The sequence below is a fragment of the Buteo buteo genome, chromosome Z (genome assembly GCF_964188355.1).
Source record: "Buteo buteo chromosome Z, bButBut1.hap1.1, whole genome shotgun sequence".
Lineage (NCBI taxonomy): Eukaryota > Metazoa > Chordata > Aves > Accipitriformes > Accipitridae > Buteo > Buteo buteo.
The window spans coordinates 38,022,199-38,045,917 of NC_134204.1; the positions used below are offsets into that span (position 1 = coordinate 38,022,199).

The window sequence follows — 23,719 nt, forward strand, 5'->3', positions numbered from 1 at the left end:
CATGGATATTTAATGGTTTATTATATTAACCTTATAAACCAATTACTGAGACTAACAGCAGATTGCAGCTGATATACAGCTTTCGCAGGACTTAAAAATCAGAGAAATGCAATAATGCAAGAAGTCTTCAAGGACAGGAACTCTGGGCTGGACAGTTAAGTTTTGAGCTGCACTATCATTAGTCCTCATTCAGGTCAAAAATGAGAAATGAGAAAATTACAAAAGGAAGAAAAAGCAAAGTGATAAACTGGGGAAATTTTTATCACGCTTTCAAATTTCCATTTGTTTTTTCTTGCTAATACAAATTTTTTTAAAACAAGTTAAATTTGACTATTTAGTTCAAGCTAACTATTTAGTTCATAGCTACTGTTATCTATTATGTATAATCAAATCCTGGAAATGAAGGTCTTGAATCATCTACTACAGGAGAAGACTTTTCCACTCTCTCTGGCACTGTCACTAGCACAGTCAGAGCTCAGGCAGAGACATTAGGATGTAGATCCTCCACATCATGTGCAAATGCCTCATTTTCCAGTTGGTGGTTACAGGAAAGGACAACTTTTCACCTCCATACTGCAATTCTGACCCGTTTTTTCCTTGTATTTTGTAGAAACACCTGAAAACAGAACATTTCAGGAATACTGAAGCAGTTTTTCTAAATAGTAGCAAAATAAGCTGCTTTGACTTTCCAAAATATTTTTGACATTTTTAAAAGAAGTCTGCTTTGACATCTCTGAAATTTTTTTTATATTTTCTGTGTGGCCAAAACTGAGTGTTGATTTCTACCCAAATTCACAAGTAATTTTTGCTGCAAGTTGCCATGTTGCAAGTGTGATGTGAGGTGGCTGACTCTCATCTCCCACAGTGTTCACAGACATGTGGCAGCGGTTTCCAGAAGCGAGATACACTTTGTAAGCAGCGCCTGGCAGATGGAAGCTTGTTAGAGCTGCCAGAAACCTTCTGCTCCATTCCAAGGCCAGTTACCCAACAAGTCTGCAAAAATGAGGATTGTCCCAATGAGTGGCTTCTCTCTGACTGGACACAGGTATGCTAATTGTATGCATGAGTATTGTGCTGGTCTTGGTGATAAAGTTCCTCAGTCACTTGGGATAGACGACCCAAATATGCTCAGACTGCACAAAGCGTGTTATGCCCAGTTTTGTCCTGTAATCTGTCCTTATCACCCTGGTAGGGGATGTGATCACTAGCTCAGTGTTCCTCTTTGGAGATTGCCTCCACAGACGTGGTTTAGCCATCCAGCCAAACAATTAAGACCTCCCTTCTGGCATAAACACAAGCCATGCTCAAAACAATAAATCCCTGCCTCTCTCCATGCCTATGCTTATGTTCATTCAAGGTCTCAGTGAAGAGTAATCTTTACTCCCCGAAGCTAAATGCTTTTTCTTCCCAAAACCTGGCTGTTCTGATGTCAATAGTCTTTTCCTCTTGAGGCCACTCCAACCTTTCCCTATGATGCAGAGAAGAGAAGGGAGGAATTTCTGCAGTCTGCTATAGGCACATTATTACAGACACCAAGCCTCTTTTGTTCTAGGACACTGTTTTTACAATGTTAGCTAGCTACTTCCTTCCTTTCATTTAGGGATAGCAAAACAAACTCACTCTACTAAAGTCTCTTGCACATCCCCAGGCTCCCTTTCTGGCCCCATATGGCTTAAGGAAAATTCCCTTTGTATTTATGACAGCATAACTGAAAATACAATTTGACCTTTTAATGCTAGTAAGCATGAAAATCATTCCTCATCTTGCAATCTCTGCCACCACTCTCCCAATTTCCTTTCCTGGAAGGCGGAAATTGGCTTAATTGTGAAAGAAACACTGGTCACCTCACAGAGCTGTCCCACCTGTACCCTTCATTTGTTGATCTATCTTGACATTTTACTCAAATAAGTGGATGTTCTCATGAAGTCTGCTGCCAGAAGACACATAGCTGTTCTGGCAGTGAAGATGGTAATTCTATTCCCAATCTGTCCTACTTCACCGGAAGTTACTACATGGTTTATGTTGACATCCATACAACTCACATTTCTGCGATTGGCACTTACTAAAATCAAATCTGACTTCACTCACTCCTTCCCATTTCACTTGAAGGCTGCTATGTTTTTGCTCTTCTTACCCTTAGTGGGTTTTCTCCCCCTCACTTCATCTCCAATTCCCATTACCACATCTGTGCACCTACATGTAAAAGAAGTGCATGTTTATCTTTGTGCTACCAACTTTACAGCACTCAACCACTTTCCAGCACCTTTACAGACTGCTGCATGGGTCCCAGTGCAATGGCACCGCCTGTATTCTCACTTTCTGTGTTGCTGTATACATAAATATGAAAAAAAATAGTCACGCTGGATTCCATCAAACAATGCCCAGCTCTGCATCGAGCACCACAGTACAGTATTAGATGGTTTATACTCTTTTGTGTAAGCCATGTGTGATAACTACCAGGCTGAACTTACTCACTGGTATCTGAAACACTCATCCATTTATTATTTCCAATAGAGCTGCAACAATAAAGCTCAATCGTTAAGTTTAGGCCAGATTTTAGCAGAACAGGATTTATCTGTGAAGTACAACTCCATGTGGTCTGCTTATGGCTATGAGCAGGAATTTTTCCAGCCAGCAGACACAGACACATGGAAACAAAGTGCAAAGACTAGCTTTGTATACTGTAGCACAGTATCATTAAAACAAGGGACACCATCTGAGAGAAAAATGTGCTAAAGGAAGCATGGGAAGATTCAAAGCCTCAAAGGACATAACATACCTGATACATCACCTCCCTACTGTGCCTGCACGGCTTGTAACTGAATGGCCAGGTGCTGCTCTGCTTTATTCCACTGCAATATTTTGAAAGCTGTAACTGATCGTACCATGGTATGAGTATGCAATGTGGGAGGTGAGCGAGTGTGTGATAAGGAACACCCTTTTGCTTTTAATACAACTTGTTTCTAATGTTTCTTACTCTGTTCCTAGTGTTCAGTGAGCTGTGGAGAGGGCACGCAGAGTCGAAATGCCATTTGCAGAAAGGTGCTGAAAACTGGTGGTTTTGTCATCATCAATTCCTCACTGTGCCCACCTTTGCCATTCTCATCCTTGATCAGGCCCTGTGCATTAGACACTTGTGCAAGTAAGTGGAAAAGATGCTTGGGAGTGTCTGGGGAAAGGGGGCTTGGATGTCCATCACTAAGAAAACCATGCTCTCACCTGTTCCATGACCTTCTCTTGTGCTGGTATTACTCGGTCCTGCAGAGTGGCTGCTGCTGCTGAGTTTTTCTGTCTGTGAACAAGTATGCTTTGTTTAGCAATAAGGCAAGTCAGTGGATGAGACCTATAAATTTTACTGTTGGAGCTGTGTCTGAGCCAATGTGCTGGAAGGGAGCTACTGTTTTCTGAAAGAACTGGCTCAAAACTCTGACCTAAATCTAGGTCTAAATTTCACAACTGGAATGTAGGGGCTCAGAGATACAGCAGTGCAGTCTGAGGGCAGCTGCAAATAAACTCTCTGCTAGAACAGCTGCAAAGAAAATGGTTGGTAAGGGATTTTGTTGAAGATCATTTAAAAACATATTATTTCATTATGTCATCCAGAACCCTCTATAACCTGGGATTTCTAACGAACCATGCAACATAAGTTAGATGTATTTTATGTTGGTATTTCACGCATTTGTTGTTGCCCTTCACAAGAGCAGTAGTCTCCCTGTACGTCCTTCCCTGGCTTGCAGTAAGCCAACTGGATATGCAAAAGTTCAAAAGTCAGCCTAGCTTCAGCTTAAAGCTGACTGTGAACTCTGAAACTGCTAAATGTTGGGTATGTCAGGGAGAAAAGAAGATCTGATATTCAGAACCAAAGCTGGGACAACATGTTACATGGTATTTACTAAAAATATAACTCTGGTGCTTTATTTAGTGCTTCATAACAAAGATGTCTGTCACAGAGATCTGGAAACTGGAAGGGAACACTGAACTAGTGCACTTTAACAGTATTTACCATGTTTTTAAGCCTAGTCCAGACAGTTTAGTTCTGTTCAACATTAATTCCTGAGGTAGCAGCACTTTCACTCTTCCTTACCACTGTGAGTTGCAAGAGTATGTTGCCTTTGAGGGTCTGGATGGTGAACACTTGTCTTTTCCATGTATTTATTAAGCAACTATCTTAATTTAAATACTTTAACAAGAACTACATTTCCACTCAAGTTTTCTCCCTTCCATAAAGCTTTTGTCCCTGGCTCTTTGGTTTCTGCATGTACCCTGTGCGGGACTACTTTTGCATTCCTGAAGTGCACCTCGTTATTCCTTTTATTTTGATTGCTCCAACTTAATGTTCAGCAGCTGGTGGCTGGTTTCTAACATTACTGTCCAATGGGTTGAATGCTGCCAGCACCAAAGTAAACTGCTTGTTTTGTTTAATGGTATCACATACTAATAGTATTAATGATATTTCAGGGCACAACAGGCCAGCTCATAAGCAAAGCCCCCATATTATGGCCGTAAAGAAAGTTTACATCCAGACGAGGAAGCAGAAGAAGCTACACTTTATTGTGGGTGGGTATGCCTACCTGCTACCCAAAAGCTCTGTTATTCTCCGATGCCCCACAAGGAGGTTCCGGAAATCAATGATCACTTGGGAGAAGGACAACAAAAGGCTCGTCAGCTCAGCTCACATCACCATTGCACCCTACGGGTACATGAAAATCCATCGTTTGAAGCCTTCAGACACGGGGACATACACCTGCACAGCAGGCCCAGCTCTGGAGCATTTTGTAATTAAACTAATTGGAAACAAGAAGATCATTGCTGGGCAGCCAACTGGTATTAGGGAGGAAGAGGCCACGAGAAAGGTCAGCTTAAATCAAGCCCTGCGAACTGAGGAGAAACATATCAATGGGATTCTCTTCAATGGGAGCAAGGCTGAAAAGCGAGGGCACCTTGCTGACCCCAGCAGGTGGTATGACTATATTGTCTCAAGGGTGCTACAGCACAGGGGCTGGCCAGGGGAAAATCTGGAGTCCTGGGAAGCCCAGGAGTCCACGGAGAGAAACACATCCTCAGAGGAGGACCAGAGCCAGGAGTATAGCCTGCCATTTACTATGGTCACAGAGCAGGAACGCTTGGATGATATCATAAGGAATTTGTCTCAACAGCCTGAGGAGCTTAAAGATGTCTACACTGAGCAGCTTATTGTGCAGCTGGCTCGTGAGGTTTTCAAGAGCCACTGGGAGCACCAGGAATCTGTCCTCAAAGCATCAAGGCAAAGAGTAGATTCAACCTCGGTGGAATACCCTCTCCACAGACATGTTTCTGGATTAACCAGCTCCCTGAGGACATCATCTGCTGAAGCATTTCTTCCCACCTCTGTAGACCTGGCAAATGGCTTGCGCAGACCTCATCAAAAGCCTGCCATCCTCCGAAAGATTTCAGCAGCACAACAGCTTTCTGCTTCAGAGGTTGTTACCCACTTAGGACAGACAGTGGTCCTAGCCAGTGGCACACTGAGTGTGCTGCTTCACTGTGAAGCAGTAGGAAACCCAAAGCCCACCATCAGCTGGGCTAAGAATGGAGAGGAGGTGAAATACAATGATAGGTAAAACATATGATTTAACTTTTAAGAAAAGAATTGATATTTTGACTCTTTATTTTCCATGTTTTACTGCCTGTCAGTCCATGGACAAAACCATATTTTGCTGTAGTCTGATTTCATAGCAGAAAGAAGGGCTAACACATGTGAAGTGGTAAACAGGATACTGTAACTCTTCAGCAAGTTCTAGATGCTGGGTCAGTCTGGTGTGGCAAACAGGAGCTTTACTTCTGTTTCAGTAAGTAAAAAGAAGAGTTTGGAAAGTACTTAAGTAGGTAAGTGCATAATGCAGTCAACAGAGCACTCCATGTTGGGAGGCTGGGAGGCTTAGTGTATTTTCCCACTGAAGGTGGAGACTTCTGCTATGAAGACTGGTTTTGAGATCCAAAAATTGATTATTGATTATTACTGTTACTATTATCTTCTGTTGGAGATATGAATTGCATTTCTCACAGTGCTCCAGCAGGGTCTGTCTGACATGACTGTGGTAACAGAAGATGGAGGAAGTGAAGCTTCTGCCTTCCACATATGTATCTGTGTGTAAAACTGCCCGAGGATAAACCCCAGGGGGCATTACAATCACCATGCCCTGTGTATGTTCTGATAGAGGCTGTAAACTATGGAACCTTACTTCATGGCTATTTGCAGCTATGCTGTCATCTCAACACACTGTTCCCTAAACGCTAGTCTTCTGATGTGAGTTGGTATATCCTCATCTGTTCAAACTCCAGGGTGCTGGTCCCAGGTATAGACTGAAAACTTGAGTAGCAAAATGCTTTTATCAGCATACCACAGAAATTATGCTGGTTTTCCTTCAGGTAGCCTTTACCTGCCTATCACTCCATGTTATTCATTTGTGTGCAAGAGCACACAAAAAGAGACTATTTTCAATGTTAATTATATGCTTAACTGTGTTGATAGCACACATTTTTCTCATGTGTATACTTGAGATTTTATATTTTGGTTCTGTTCTGTGAGAAAGTGGTATATAAGGATAGGCAGTAAGAGCGTAAGAGGCAGTTATATTAACCAATATGGTACAACAAAGCAGTCCAGAGATCTGCTAGCAGCTCTTTCTGCACAAGATACTGACCTCAGGTAAGACATCTGAATTTAGTCATAAGGTTAGGTTGGGAAAAAAGAAAAGATGGAGTCAAGGCTAAAATTTATTTCCAGTGTGATGCCTGCAGATCATCCAGAAAAGTGTTGATTTAGGAACAACTGCTACTTATACATAGTTACACAACTAGTTTATTAGCTCCTTTCTCACTTTGACAGCTGAATCACTCCAAAATCATTTTCTCTAATGTAGTGAATTTACTGGTTCTTGTCTCTCTTTCTGTGTCTGAAGGCTAGTAAGTATATTAGGTTTCACACAAAACATGGTAACTTTTTCAGGGGGAGGGGACACTAAGAGCAAAAATGTGAAAATCACATGCACTCTTAATCAAGACTTGGGCCTATAGTATCCCTTTATTTGGCCATATTCCTGTGAAAATATCTTCATGGCCCCCCAAAAAGTTTCATATACAGATTTTCATTACCAGTGGTTACATCCTGTTGGAATTGTGCCATTAAAGGATTCTTTTTTCTCTACTTGAAGTGACTGTGATTTCTGTGGTATGCTTGAAAGGGAATAGAGGTTACATAAAGTCCACATGTGGTTAATGCTGGCCACTACACTCATGAGAAAATTACAAGTTTGTCTCACATTATATAAGCAGCCATGGTGTAGCAACAGGCAGATTAATTTAGCTGACAATAAAACAGTCTTACAATTTCTGAAATTTTAGTTTGGATTTTTTTTTTTTAATTTTACAATGCCTTTCTATGGTTTTTTTTTTCCATCCAGTTTGGCTGAAATAGCGTTAAATGCTGTGTTGTATTTCTGAATTATCAGGCAACTATATGTGCTCAAAATTTCTATCAGAAAGACTCAGGGAAGTACAGTTTATTTGCCAGTTAGTAGCATTATTCACTGACAACTCTTCTTTAAAGTTTGAGGCAGTTTCCACTTTACGAAATTCATTCTGTACTCATCACTTACAGTTCCTTCAGGTTGGTGGGGAAGGAAATGAGCAGTGCTCTGGGCTTCAGAGATACTCAGCATCTGCAACTTTGGAGTTAATGGAAGTTTAGAAATCATGGTGCATATAAAAATTGGGTTGTGGATGTTTTGCTCTGTTCTTAGCAGCAGTATTCTGGTTTTGGCTCAGAATGCTCTTGCTGGCTGCCAATCAACTGTGTAAATGAAAGCCGCAGTTTAAGCAGTCTCACGGTATACTGCTGTAAACTGCAAGGCCAATCTGCATGCAGTAGTGTTTGGTATGCTTGAGCTGTCTTTCAGCTCTGCAGCTTGTCTTCTTCATACTTTGCCAGCCACTGAATGGAGAAGAGAAACCAGTTTTTCCAGCCCACCTCTGTCCTAATGAGAATAAGAAAATTAATATAGATGGGCCTTCCTGTAGCAGTATCAAAGAGAGATACTTTTGGTGAGGAAGGTCAGAGAGTTGTGCTGAAGTCCCTCAGTTCGTGCCCTACTGACTGTACTGAGATTCTGGTTATATCTGGTTTGTTTTGTGTTTTTTAGAGTGTAGGCTGCTGGTTTTAGGTTAGGTGATCGCTATCTGTATTGTGTATTACCAATTACTGAGATAAAGGCACTCACTTTTATGCATTGTGGCCATGGATTTTGTCTGGACCAGTGATGTAGCAATGAATGGCTCTGTTCCTACTGCCTCCTTCCATGAGCTGTTCCATCTGCCTAAAAGTATTTATGACTCCTACTACACAGCTCCACTTACAAAAATTAATTTCTTTAGCTTTAGTCTAGGTACTGTCACAAAAAGATATAACACAGGCCCCAAAAAAGTTTTGGTTTTCAGTTACTCAACAGAATGAAAACATATTACACAAAAAGCTGCAGCAGTTGAAAATATCTGTGTGGTTCCAGTACAAGATCCTTGACTTGAGTCTACATATTCAGCCTGAGTGCATATTTAACGTGAGTGTCCATACTCTGTCCTAAGGTTAAAGTGTCAGGTTAACAGCAGCATGGCTTCTGAGTGCAGTTTCAGAGCCTGCTAGTATCTATACCAAAGTCTGGAGACTTCTGTAAATGATGGAAAATGTTTTGTTTCAAAGAAAATTCAGATTAACTTCCTTAGGAATCAATTTTAAAAGTGAAAAATCTTCAAGGGATTTATGCATTGTTTAGTAAGCCTTCCAAGTATGCTGTAATTTCCATCAGTGGGAACCCATTGGTACTTGATAATTCAACTTTTCTAAAACAGAAATGTATTTTATAAATGGACATGAAGCTGAATGTAAACAGTAGGTTATACAGAGTTAGGTGTTTGCGAGGTGCCATCTGAATTAGTCACTGATACGGGTCCTGTAAAATACATTTTTGTCTTGGAGATAATGCAGTGTGGACCAACTGAGATGAGACTGACTAAATATTAAGCTGTATTATTTTAAGTCCATAAACAAGATTCTGAAGACATGCTGCTGACAGATAGAATTGTTAGAGCCAGTATTTTTTTCACCAGTGACAAGCAACCCAATACCTAACAAAAATAGCAATCTACAGATAGGGAATCCAGCCAAAATCATTCTATACAAAGAGGGATAATAAAAGATCTGCTTTCAAGAAAAGCAGCTATGCCAAATTGAGACACACAACTAACAGAAAGAATTATTGAAAAGAAGTGGACATTAGCTTTGTTTCTAGAGAAGGACATTAAAACTAGGTAGATGGAGGTGTGTTGGAGGGGTTTTTTTAAAGGCAGGTAGCTACATGGCCTATTTCTATTTCTAAAAATATTTGTACTGGATCTTGAGATGACTTAAACTGACAAACAGACATTTACATCAGCAGAGTTGATTAACAACAAACAAATTATGATCCCTTGTGTCTACAAGGTGCAATATTAAACAAGCTCTTTCCTCAACCTGAAGGTGACAGAAACATTTATAAAAATTTTTTTAGGGTATTGTAGGTGTTAGTTTGATGGAGGACTGACTGATTAGCCTAGATGCTATATTTGCACACATGCAGGAAGAAGACACACAACTTTTAACTTTTACATGCTAGTCTAATTTGGGACAAATTCTGAAGCTGGAATGGATTCCATGTAGAGATTGAACCAGTCAGTGTTAAAAAAATTTACATGTGAGATATTGATGCATGCTAACACTAGTTTTGTGAGTAAAGAAATTTGTTAGTTGCTGGCACTGTTAGCAGTGCCTAACTAGAAGTCTGCCCTGTTTATGACTAAGTGGTAAGAAAGAAAAGATCCTTGAAAGCAGAAGTGGGGAGGGAATTTTTTCAACCACTGGGGTTTTTTTGCTGTTCAAAAGGAGATGCAATTTTAAATGATTAATGTTTGTTTTGCAAATGTGCATTTTTCTAGGCACTTGCAAAACTTGGTTGACAAAAGGCAGCTCTTTCCTTTTATTAATAATAATTATGATTATTGTTACTCAAAAAAGGGTCAAAAGATAATTTTAACTCTGGATTTTTTCCTATGATAGATTTTGATGGGTGGCCCTAATCTGGTTTGGTTTAGAGATCTACCACCCACAGCGTTGTGCAAAATCAAGTATTTGCTGCTTTTTGGTCCATGAGACAACAGTTTTCATTGCGGGGCTGGGAATGGCAAGAAACTCATCAATTCCAGGATCTGTGAGCAGACTTTTATTGCATGTGTTTTATACGCGTATCCCTCCCCCAGTTTCACCCTTGTCACTGTCAATCACAGCCTCAACTAAGAGTTTACATACAACAGCTGCTGAAAGTTGCTGATGAGAAAAGTAATTTGTCATTAGGTTTTATCCACAGTTTCACCTAAAATATTAAGAGAAAGGAACAATAATCATGAAATACACTGTGCTGAAAATAAGAGTACATAAGCATTGACAAGAGCCCATGGACTGAATTCTTGCTTAAACTGGTATACGTCCGACCCTGAGGCAGTTACACCACTGCAAAAGCAGACTGTGAAAAGAAGCAGTTCATATGAGCTCTAAGGCCATATTCATCCCATTTAACCACTGGCAGTATGCTGAGATCATGGTAGGCTCCTCTTACTGGCAGAGGAAAGAAACAGTTGGTTCAGCCCAAGGAGGAGCTGAGTATTCCTCTCTGTCTTCACTGACTATTCGGACAGCAACAAGGCTGTTGAGTTTGTACAAACTGCCCAGCAATTAAAGAATTTGGACCTTATTTCAGGCTTTGACACTGAGCCTGTGGTTCACTTCACTTCTTTCTGCCTAGCTTTAGCAGGTTTCATGATTTTTCCCCGTGCAATAATTAGGCTTTTTCTTTACTACTGCTACTCCTGTTTTGCAGGACTGGGAGACAGGGAGGCTAGGCAACTCCTTCAACATCATACAGGAAGTGATAGAGCAGAGGAGGAGGTTTCACAAACCATGGGCAGATGTCCTCAGTACTCAGCAATTTTTCTCTAATACACGTTATTAGCAGTAGAAGAACTGGGAATGAGACCAAAATTTAATTTAAGTGATCACAGCTCACAGTCTCAGTATAAGACTTTAAATTTCTTAATAGATATTTAAACATAACCTAGAGGCCTGAACTGTAAAAAAATTACCAAAGCCTGAAAAAAAACCCAGTAAATATATTCATGCTCACACAAATTAAGAGACTATTACATCTTTCTTTCTGCTTTATTCCAGGATGCTGCTTCAGCCTGACGACTCCTTGCAGATTCTAGCGCCTGTGGAAGCTGATGTGGGTTTCTATGCTTGCAATGCATCCAATGCCCTGGGATCTGACTCTGTCTCCATTGCTGTCACTTTAGCAGGTAATAGTTCACTCTCTGTGATTGCAGGATAGTCCCTGCCACTTGTGTGATTCTGGACAGAAATTATTTGTGGGGGAACAGATGGCTTTGAATGCTGGGTGGGCAAGGTGAGTCAACAGAGGTACACTGGTGAAAACATAGTGTGTGAACTCTAGAAAATCCTGAGGCATAGTCCAGCTTTCACAGACAGTTCATGAGATTTGTGGATTTCTGCAAGAGATCAATGCCTTTTCTCCCTTGCTACATCTGACGTCCTCTCAAGACAGTGCTCATCCTGATTATTCACAGCCTATATGGGCAGAACAGTGCAAGCCTCCCAACTCATATGCTTCATTTTAAACCTAACACTGAGCTCTTCAAGTCTAACAGACTGATTGAAGGACTTATTCAGATGTACATTAGGCAGGTCTGAGAAACACCAGAGCTGAAGAGCTAGCCCCCTGCAGGATCAAGCCCTGTATCATATTCAACCCTTTGTGGCACAAGCATGGCTGACACTCTTTTAATTGCTGGCAAAGAGAAGCTCACAAAAAATTAACTTCTGTGTTTATATTTCTCTACCAACAGTTGAGTTCTAAAGCAGACTAAATATCCTTTGTTAGTTTAGATTTCAGTTTTAAAGAGAACTCACCCAAATAAAAGCCAAGGAAAATGGGAGGTAGTACACGAATCCAGCTTATTCAAGGTTTGTTGGCAGGCAGTGTCAGCAGGCTTACAACCATGTCAGGACTAGTAGAAGGACAGAGCAGCAAGCATGAATAAGTGGCTGTGGGGTAAAGTGAAGGGACAGAAAAGACAGCTAAGGACTGTGATGAGGCAGAGAGGTCTTAGAGAAGGAGGATCCTATTTATCGCAAAAGCAAAAGGAAACACATTAGGAATGCTAGAAAGCTTACTGACTTTTCAGACCTCTCCATTTCACTGCTCCAGAATGTGGAAGCATTTGGAGGCCTCCAGTGTGCAGGCAGTGACCATCAGCTGACAATATGTCCATGTATGGTTAGAGGAAGGAGTAGTTGTTGATGAGCTTAAGTTTTTTACACCAAACATGGAGAAAATTTCAGGTGAGAGGAGCATAAAGAAAACCTAAGAATGCAGCAATGGCCAGCAGTGAAGCTCTGATGATCAGTAAACTAACTGGAAAGAGACCCTGTCTGTCCCTTAGAAGGAGAAGATCTGAAGCCCCCAGAGTGGAAAAGGAAGATCTGCATCAGAGCTACATATTACATGTAGGCAAAAACACTGATCCTTTTTACACTGCTGTAGATCAGGAATATCTTTGCTGAATCCTGAGCCACATGACAGTGGTGCTGCTGCTGAGACAGTATATTGTTTTATAAGGAGCAACTCCACAGTAAACTTCTTGTGTTCCACCAGCAAGAAGCTGAACATGAGGTTAAAAAATCATCAGTCAGAACTGCTATTCTGTTCATATTGCTCCAGTGAGTTTAAAAGCCGTAGTCTTTGTAGAACATAATTTGTGGAGACAATTTTGTGTGAAGCTATAGAAAAACAAACTGATCATTAGGTATGCATGTGGCACAGGAAGGCTATTAGTTGTTTTTTTTTAAATTAATTGTCAAGGCTCTAGTTCAACCTTTGTAGATAAATTAACATTCATGAATCCCAGACTCAAGCTGAACTCTGCTTAGAAACTGGTATACATTTCCATCTTGCATCCAAGGCAAAGAGCTGCACATCTTATGAAATGTGTTTGGAACAAAGCAACAACTTCTTGGCATAATGGAATTACTTTCTCCAAAAAAAAACCTGAAAGATCAGACCGTCTTTAGAGGGATCAGGAGTAGGGCAGAAAGCTTATTTCATTGAAGAATTTTCTGATTAGTTTAACATATGCATGGAAAAAAAGGCAGTGGAATATGCTTCCATTTTTCTCAATGGTTTGCTACTTGTTTATGGGTTGAACAGCAAACAGATTTTTGATCTTTTGATGAGATTGTGGAAACCAATCAGGAAAACAAAAGGCTGATGGATAGCTGAAGAACTTTTCTGTCTTTTCTTTAGTCTTTGCCACAAAGCTTGAAAACTTTTGGAGATATTTCAACAATCAAATGTAATATTTTACTTTGCTATTCTTAGGCATTAAAAGCACCAAAATAAAAATTAAAAAAATACCACCACCACCACTACCCCAAACTGATATGACAAGAATTCCAGATGAAAGGCACCTTTTAAAAGCCCTGAAATACAGCTATATGGAGCAATATTTAGTTAGGGCTAAATTAAATTTTCAGGACTCTCCATGAGCTCAATGAAACCAAATTCTTCTTCTCACTTCTATCTTTTCTTCCTTGGTCACCTCCAGATTAACACACAAATGAAGCCAGTGGTAGACATTAGCCTAAAACTGCAGCTTCTGGAGGCAATTGATGATGTTTGAACCTGGTTTGTATCTGACTATTTAAAGGGGAAAAAAATGTGTTTATAGATTTGGGGGTAAAGATGAGTTTGAAAACACAACACTGAGTCAAAAGCACCTAAGTCCCATACTCTTTAAAGCAGTTTTGTCATGTTCTGCCCCTCGTGCCAATATCCTGACTGCAGAGCATTTTGGCTGGGACAGGGGCTGCCTTAACCCAGCTTTGTCAGCTCTGCTGCTTCACTCCCCTCTCTCAGAGCTAAGCCCGAGTATCTCTGAACTGTGTGGTGTCATGTAGGCATGCCTTTGCAGTGCCCGTACAAAAGGAGTTGCAGAAGGCTCCTCAAGCCCCCAGGGGTGGATTACTCCATAGCTAATCCCACATAGACAGGCACAACAGCAGGGCAGCACCTTGACCCACTTGCTCGCTGTCACCAATGTTGGAAGCACACTGAGAACAATTTGAAAATCTTGTTGGAGGCAAAGCAGTTATCTTTGTTAGAGATAAACAGTGTTAATGCATAATGCTGTTACTACAGGCTTTAGATAAAACAAAACAGTTTATCTGACCAAAAGGAGCTTGTTTATGTCCCTCATCTTCTTACACTAGCCATTACAAGAAAACTTTCTGGTTATGGTCTGGTCTTCCCAATCCCAGTGTTTCCACTATAGGTTAAAGAAAACCTGATTAATGTGTAGAAACAGCTTGTGTGTTGCTCTAAACCTCCTGCACTATTAATGTGCCTGTAGCCATCACTCAGCCTTTGGCAAAGGATGGTATTTTGGTTGCAGTACCATGCAAACATCTTGCTGCAGCTGCAATGTACTGGTAGTTATTGATTCAGCTGGTACATGTAGCTTTAATGCTATTCTGCCTCTGCTGTAAGTATGCTTTTTCTTTTTTCCAAGACAGCTTTTCCCGTGGAATTCTGCAACACTGTAATATTATAAAGAACAGGTGGCCTTATACTCCAGCATTTTCCCTTGTCCACCTGTTCTGTGTAGGTACTCGCACCGAGTGTCCTAGGCCATCTGTCCCATGCGAGTCCAGTGTGCTTGGTCTGATAAACTGTGGTGCTTCTTTTATACAGGAAAGCCACTGATAAAGGCATCAAGAGCTACTGTGATCAATACTGAATCGCCTGCTGTCACTGTTGATATTGGAAGCACAGTGAAAACAATCCAGAGAGCAAATGTTACCATTAGCTGCCAGGTCGCAGGTGAGAAATTACTTAGTCTCCGATGGAGGTACCTTTGGCTATAAATTTATGTGGGGTTCTTTCCTAAATTGGTGTCTCCAGGTGCAGCTGAGTGAAACTGCAAGGATTCCTAGGACTCAGGCAAACTTCATAGCTTCCATTAATTCTTAGCATAGAAGTTGTCTTCTTTTTATCAATAGCAACAAGAAAAGTGTAGTGGCTTAAGAAAATTGGCCTGGAACAATACGACAGGCATCTTTGTGAGAGATACACTCTATGATGTGGGTACAACAAAACTGATACACATTCCTACCTGTGGGGGATTCAGCATGGACTGACTCATTTCCTCATTGATGGGGTTTTCAAAGTCCCCTCCGGTTAGTTCCTTCTCTTCCTGCCAAACTCTGCTCTTTCAAATGAAGAGCATGTTAGCACAGTCTTTTTCTGATTTTTCTTTTTTCATCTTGGGAGTGCAGGAATTCAGAGGAATTCTGCTGAAACAGGGTTCTCCCTGAAACTGTTCTCCAGCCAGAGACTGAATATCCCTCAGCCTTACAACGGCAGTTTGCCTCTTTGCATGGTAACCAAAAGAGGTTGACCTTATCTGCATGTTGCAGTCTTGCAGCTGTTGATGGGAATGGTGTTGGTATGGGGAGAAGGGATGGGGGAAGAGAGCGAGCTTGGAAATCCCTAAAGACCCAGGGCCAGACCTTTGATTCATTACACTTCCATGCATAGTATGAGGAGGAATTGGAGGGGAAGGGAGCAGCTTATAAAACACAAAGTGAGCCATGCTGAGTGTTACACAAATATCTCCAGTGGAGACTTGTATGAAGTCCCTTAGACCCTTGCTTTAGCTTCTTGTCGCTAGCAGCTACTTCAGATGACTCTAAATAAGCATCTGCACTGCAAATATAAAAATGTCCTGCTTTTTTTACACTTCCTGCTCACTTTAAGCACTTAGCAGTTGTCAGTTTTCTTTCTTCAAGTGCTGCCAACCACACCCCTGTGCAAATTCTTACATGAAAAGAGTATTTGGCTCAAGTTTCACTATTTGTTCATCTGTCCTTTAGCAAAGTATGCACAATAGCTGTGAAAACACTAGGTTGGGATCCCAATTTATTAATTATTCTCAGTGGGATTAATGAAAGAAAAATACAGCAACTTTTCTCCTGGTGGTTCATGAAGGAGTAAATTCAGTAATTCTGTTGCCCTCTCAATATAGACATTAGATGCTGTCTAGCAATCAGACTGATGTCCAGTATCTTTCAAGGAAGGAGATGAAAGCTGTACTCTTTTTCCCCAAGCCCCTGCATGGCCACCTGCACTGACAGTGTGTGAATGAGACTAAAAATTATATGAACGTAAATTACTTTGAATTTCTCTCTCTGGGTTCTCTCAGCTGCAGATGGGGAGGTCCCACAGATGTAGACAGTGCTGATTTAAGAAGTGCAGCCATTTCCCTTCATTATAAAGACATCATGAAAAGAACAGGACATAGCTGAGCAAAGTCGTCACAGTTCTCATGGCATCAGAAAAATAAAGGAGAGGAGCACAGCATGGCCAGGGACACAGATTCAGTGCCTTTTCTGAGAGGAAAATTATCTCTAGCAATTTTATGAAGCCTACCTACTATGACAATGTATGTCCACAATGGAAAATTTTAGCAGTGCCACTGCAGAATCACTGTGTTCTCTCCCAGAAGAAGCCTTTTTGCTATCTGGTAGAATTACTATATATTGGTTTCTTCTATGATACAGAATAAATTCGCTTAAACCATAATTTTTCTTCATGGGTGTTTATCCTCTGCTACTGCTTCAGCAGAAAATGTCAGCTATGTTTGACACCAGAGATTAATACTGTTGAAATTATGATAAAGTCATAGACCACAAGCTGTGATGTTACACAGGGAATAAGAGAGTGAGTAATGAGGGCAGAAATATTTTACAGGCACTAGAATCCTATGTTCATACAAGTAGTGTTAATAATTCAACAGCAATTAAAAAAAGCTACATATGCAAAGAGATCCAGGAACAGAGTGATTTGTCAGCTATCTCACCAATGCCTGGAAAATATACCTGGTAAAGAACATGACAATAAATATAATTTTCCTTCCAATGTAAGCACTATTTTTTTGTTTTAGCATCAAGGTTGTGATTATCCAAACTTCTAATATATTTTTCATCATTCTACTTAGAACAATCAATTCTAAGGAGAAGAGTAACAGGGCAGTATTGCTTCAGTCAACAAACATGGTGTATCCTAGTGACTTCTTCAGAGTAGATGAACTTTACAGCTATGTAGTTTGCCAAAGTTCTTCAGAAGCCATTAACAATGAAATGGCCATCAAATCATAGCAAGTTCATGAACATAATTAGAAAGCAAACAAACATATCCAGAAAATATGTGAAGACTTATCTAGATGAAAATACTCTTCACACAGCTTTGTAAAGCTATAGCCTTTTTCCTTCTAGTACTTTCTCACTGGTCATTTCAGGATGCCCTGAGTCAGCACAGCAACTGAGAGTTGTTCCAGATCAGAATTTGGTGCCTGTTAATCTCATCATTATAAGCTGTGTTGCATTCATTGTGCTGAATAGTCTGTAGTATAGGACCATGCATGTAATTGATCTTGATGTCTGGGCTCATATAAGGACACATCTTTACTGAGAGTCAGCAGGACAGCAGAATAAATATTTATGAGAAATATTAAGTATAAGGATCAGTTCTGACATTTTCTAAAGCTGCTCTTGCTGTCAAGAGACAGAAGTATACACTTGCTGCTGACAGGTGTTGATAAGCCTGGAGAAGGTTTCTTAAGAGATATTGAAAGAGAACATTACCAGAGCCTAGGGAGTAGTTTTATATTGCTCTTTAACTTCTTTTGAAGGGCATAAGCACTGTCAAAATCTGTGTTCAGAGCTGGAATCTATAGATATTAGCTGTAAAAGAAGGAAAACCAAAATAATTCTGGATGCATTAGAGTTTAATTGGCCCCTGACATGAATTATGTCAGGCTGAAACTCTGTTTCGGTCATACCACAAAGATGGTTGTGTAGTTTTGTTCAAGCTTGAAGATCAGCCTTATTTCACTTGACATAACTTTGCCACTTTGTTTGTAGAGGCGAAAAAATATTTTTTAAACATAGGTGATTGTGGTCAATCCCAGACATCTCCAAAACTAATCCTAAGGGAACTCCCACCCAAAAGTCACTCAGGAATCTTGCAGATGCCTGTGACTTCCAGCTGGAGGATTTTCTCCAAGCTTCAGAAAGCCAGCAGCATTTCTGGTGTGGGAAATTTGATTGCTGTGGGCAATTTCACTTCCAAATGGAATGTGGGAGTAATTTGGATTACATCAGTGTCACTAGGAAGCTTTCTGTTGACTTCAACACTTAAATTGTGCAGATACTTCTTCAGATACCAGAAGCCTCAATCGATCTGGTCCAAGCTGTTACTGAAAATACAGTTGCATATGAAAGGAGGAACCAATTTTAAAAATCTAGTTCTTAGGGCATTTCTCCGTGGTATCCTTCAGGCCATAAGACTTTTAACAGAGGCACCCCCACCTGCCAAGCATCATGTACAATTGGTCACTGCTGAGTCAGAACAGAGTTGGAAGAGTGACTTAAATATATTACCATCCTGCACTGTATATCCTTCTCTCTCTGATGTTTCAGCCTGCAGCTTTTTCAACTCTCCTAAACATTCCTTTCCTCTGTATTTCATCTATATGCTGGAGGTTATATTTTTCTAGTTCTTACCTTGCTTTATGACCCATATTTGTTCATCAGCTATACCAGATTCTGACATGCAAGTCACTATTTCAGGAATATTATGTCACTGGAAACAAGTTACCATTGATAGATCTTTGTATTGTTATGCTTCCTTTCCCCAGAAGCGCCTGGTTTAGCAAAATTATCTTGATTGGCATGCGTAGCTCTGCTTGCTACATATCCCAGGTAGCCTTTTTTGTGCTGGATACATGCACAGTGATGGAGGGGAAAGCTGAAGAAGAATAGGGTTGCGTAACTATTCACCACCTAAAGTCCTGCCTGCCCAGCAAAGTGAGTTTTGTTTCCAGCTGGCACTTCTCAGACTTTAAGTCTCTGTGATTGTTTCTACAAGGCAAACACACTCAGCCCTCTGTCATTCACCATTACCCAACAAGACTGATTTAAATGCTCTTGCTACACCTTGTGGCAATGCTGTGCAATGATGTGTTTGCTCATCCCTGTGCTGGCTGTCTCCGGTTCCTGTCTTGAGGCTTGTATATGTCACTAAAGGTGGAAGCGCAAAGGAAAATGAAGCTGCTCAGTGACACATACTGCTTACCTGCCCTAAACCAAACTGTAGGAACAGCTGTACAGGTTGGTTTCAAAAAGTCTCCTGTTAGTGTGGAAACTTCACATCAAAGACAGAGGAAGAACGCACTTTGTAGAGTAGCAGTCAGAAGAAGGTTTTTGTAGAGCTGCTGGACATTTTGTAGGTACAGTGCACCTTTCCTAGACTCAACAGTAATACCTCAACAGTAAGGGGTCTCACCTTTAACCCCTGGTTGCTTCTTCTACTAGTGAAGTGTATACAAGAGGAATCTGCCTTTCTGGACTAAGACTACCTGAGCAGCTGTCTGCAAGAAGCTAATTAGTTCTGCGTGACTTTCTGTATTTATTTATTTATTTTATTTGACTCCCTGCTCTTGAGGACTGTGGTCATATGAAATCCTTATTGTCCCTTTCCCTTCTTCTTTACCCTTCACAGCACTCCTCATCCCTTCCTGTTCTCCCACTATTTGCACTTGTCTTCCTTCATATTCAAGAAAAACTTGAAAGCTTTACCCAATTTTAATCTTCAAAGTTGGAATTGGAGAAAGCTTTATAATTTTATGAGCTTGTGATTGTTTATTTCTGCGGTACATTTCTTGGTACTTTCATGCCTAAGTTCGGCAATAACCATAATGTGAAAACCTGTGCACTGTAAGTAGGTTAGACTGCAAGAGAGAGTGGATCCCTTCACTAGGGTGGCATTGGGAGGACAAGTGCTGGGATGTGAGTGTTTATCCATTTCAGGGACTGCAGAACTGGAAGAGTCTTCTTTGCTCTCCAGAGCTCACCTCTCAAACTTCCTTTCCCCGCAATGGAAATACAATAAACACAGAGGCTTGAATAAACTCAAGGGTTGGGGTTGTTTGCTATCCAGCGGTTGTCTGAACTCCCCTGAGGACTCTGCCTGGATGCTCTGGAAAAAATCAGAGTGAGGTTTTAAGTGGTGGTCTGCCCACCCATGCCACATAGGTCAAAGAGTAGCAGCCAGATGGAGAGCTGTGTACTGGTCCTATCCCAGTTGTGAGGTAGGGGGTCAGAAACAGGCCAACAGCCCATCCTTTTAAAAAAGCTGAGTTGTAGCAACTCAAATAAGGGTAAGCCTTTGGAAAACAGTATCATAGACAAGAATGATTAGTTCTCTGGTATGCCATGAAGGATCCAGATTAGCATATGCTATTTACCCTCAGACAAAGGTGAGAAAAACCCTGCAGTCTCTTACAGCCTGCTTCCTGCTGCTTTCTGAATGTGGATGAGACCCTCTGCCCTTACAGGGCTTCAGCTTTCATTCCTAGCTGCCAAGATCAGACATACTCATCCCAGATGTCTTGGCAAAATCACCAGGTGACTCTGGGAGAGGTGGAAAAAAGGCCACAATTCTTTGATGTGGAAGAACAGGGAAAATCTCCCTTTCCCACTTCCATCTGCATATGCTTAGTGAGGCACCTGTATTCAGGCAGCCACTATGAATACAGACAAATAGCTGGTCGTGCTCAGTGAGCACAGCCCAGAGGAGGTATTTCTGATGCCAGGGCCACAGAATTGATGGGGGGGGGGGGTGGTGACATGGAGGGACAACCAGAAAGGTACTGGCAATGCGCAGGGGAACATACTGCTGTGACATAAGGCAGGGAAGGATTTAGGTGGGCAGCAGATACTTAAGAATAACTGCCTGTATGCATGCCCTTAATCTACAGTAGACACAAGGAAACTGCACGTTCATGTGAAAGAGATTAACTGCCTCTCACATACAGAGGGTATCGCAAATGGGACAGCGTGCACTCCGGCAGTTACCAGGATTACTGATCTGCTACTCTTTACAGCCATGGGTCCACACAGTACCATTTCCTCCCAGACACAGCTCCATAGGTCTATCCCATCTATTGAGACTTCCAATACCAGTTCACATAAAGCAATTTTTTAGTAGTCAGTGACACTAAATTACCTGATCTGGTATGCATTTAAGTTGAGGTAGAAATCTCTATGCCAAGGAAATATTACCTAATGGAAAACCAGAGGTATTGCCAGCTACACATCAGAACACATTCCTACAAGGGGGTACCCAACAGAGATAGCTAGACCTTAGGTCCAAGCACGCAAATGGAGGCAATTCTTCCTATAGTGGGTTATGAATCTGTAACAATATGTTGTCTGAAGACTCCTGGTGAGGCCAGTGAAACTGCTTTCCTGAAGATGTTAACAATGCTAATTGTTTGCATAATTTCAAAAAGGAAGATTGGATGAATTAATAGAAGACAAGTCCATGGAGGGCTCCTGACTGCACAAAAAATAATTCTGGCTCAGAAAGTTCCTGAGCTGAAACTAGTGGGAGGCTGGGAGAGGCACCAGCTTATGGCTTCTTCCAGAGACAGGATACTAGGCTAGATTAACCTTTGTTCTGATCCAGTTTTAAGAGTGATGAGTTCAGAGTTCACTTATACAGTCTGGGACACTAAAGGGGAAGCCTTCAATTCTGTTTTAACTGTTCTGCCCTGTCTCATTGTTCTATCTTAACAATTTTGCCTGTAGCAACCATAGCATTGTTTAGCAGCCACTATATCTTTCTTGTGTTATGTTTTGTCAATGTTTTTTCAGGTGTTCCTGAAGCAGAAGTTACTTGGTTTAAGAACAAGGTCAAGCTGTCCTCTGCTCACCATCTGCATGATGGTTTGCTGCTAATTGCAAATGTTTCTCTGACAGATCAGGGGTTGTACTCCTGCAAGGCAGCCAATCTTCGTGGGGAGGTAACTGAAAGCTCCCAGCTGTTGGTTCTTGGTAAGTCCAGGGTATTTTGCACTTACAGCAATAGTAATGTGGCTGCTGGCATGTCTAGCCTACAGATCTAGTCAGAGGATGTGGAAAGAGGGAAGGACATACAGTCAGCCATCTTCTAAGAAAAGAATCAGTCTGCATTTGTTCTCTTGACAGCATTACCTGAAATAAGGTGGTGATAAAAGGAAGGTGGATAAGGAGAAAATGTCTCAGCACAATGACTGCACCTCCCAGTCCTGAGAGATTCAGTTTCACTTTTTCAGACTTGCTAGTTAAGAAAAGCATTTATTAACCATTTCTTAAAGTGACTCTCTTGAAATCAGAATGATGCCACTTTTTCCCTGTGAAGTGCTCTGCCGCTGCTGAGCAGCCTTTCTGTACATGGCTGTGTGATACTGACCCATTTCACCCCTAACAGGTGCATAAACCCAGTGCACTTTTAAAAAGCACTTCTCAAGTTCAGTGAAGGGCAAAGTTTACTTTTTCTTGGGTTTCTAAACAACAGAGAGAAAGTCCAGCTGGGTGATTTGAAAAGACAATGTCAGCTGTGAAGCATGGGTGGCAGTGTTACCTTGTGGTAATTGGATGTGTGGGAAAGGGTTTCCCTTTCCTAGTAACTCATCTTCTATCAGTTCTCCATGCCTGGCAGATAAATGATCCAGCCAGACTTTGTAAGTGCTTCTATACATTTGATAGTGAAGTGTCAAATTTTGAAACCTAGTCCCTGCTATTGGTGCAACACCATTAAAGTATCCATTACAGCTCTCATCTTTTATAACTAGAGTGAGCATGGGTCCCATGGATGTTGCAGCTTCCAAAGGAAGTTTTAAAGTGAGATTTCTCAGTTTCACAGACAACACTAAAACCCCTTTATGAATGTTCACATGACTTCCCTGTGAATCCAGACTGGCTCTAGAAACTCAGTCTAAAAAACTCTGGGGAAAAAAAAAAATCAGCTGGGTTTCAGCCTATAAATAAACTCCTACATGATCTTTAAGTCCTTTTCTGATCTTTATAAATGCTTAGTTTTTAAAGATGCAACGTTACTGTGAGTTATGCAAGCTGCTTATGTTTTTAGGCAAATGACATTTTTAATTCCTTGATGGAAAGAAACAGTTCAAGCATCCATGACTCGTACTTCTGGTGCTGAATGTGATCAGCAATAGAAAACTTGCTTAGTGTGTGCCGTGATCTGTTTGGAAGGGGATGAAGCCACCATTCACTTAAATCAAATATCCCATCATTTCCGTGACAAACAGAATTGGGAATGATAGGCAAGGCAATTGATTTTTAAAATAGCTTTATGGTTGGTAAAGAACTAAGTCTTGCAGTTCTCAGTGTAGACTGATCCTCTTGAGCTCTGAACTCTTAGTGCTTTGGAGCTCTGCCTAAGTATGCCACAGGATTTGGCAGGGTTATAACCATATTTAGTCAGTGCTTGATCTGGGTTGTAGTGGACATTGAAAAGTTTTCCACTGACTGCCATGGACATTTGATTCAGCTTCTATGCTGTATAGATTTGGTCTTTCATATCTCCTGATATCATGTATCTTCGTCACATATTAAGAGGGTCAACCAGAATGCCATGGTAGTCTTCAGAGAGAATTTCTTTCATTTTGTGGTCATAAT

The 23,719-nt window shown here is 41.0% G+C and overlaps 1 protein-coding gene across 3 annotated transcripts in view; it reads left to right on the forward strand.

Annotated features, from left to right (window-relative positions):
* The window catches only part of ADAMTSL1 (ADAMTS like 1), a 476,591-nt gene that overhangs the window by 427,099 nt on the left and 25,773 nt on the right, over nt 1-23,719 (forward strand). For all 3 annotated transcript variants that reach the window (XM_075019771.1, XM_075019770.1, XM_075019772.1), the window contains 6 exons: nt 866-1,045; nt 2,989-3,142; nt 4,459-5,596; nt 11,291-11,418; nt 14,889-15,017; nt 21,914-22,093. In XM_075019771.1, the coding sequence (XP_074875872.1) occupies nt 866-1,045; nt 2,989-3,142; nt 4,459-5,596; nt 11,291-11,418; nt 14,889-15,017; nt 21,914-22,093 (1,909 nt within the window). The remainder of the gene's footprint in view (nt 1-865; nt 1,046-2,988; nt 3,143-4,458; nt 5,597-11,290; nt 11,419-14,888; nt 15,018-21,913; nt 22,094-23,719) is intronic.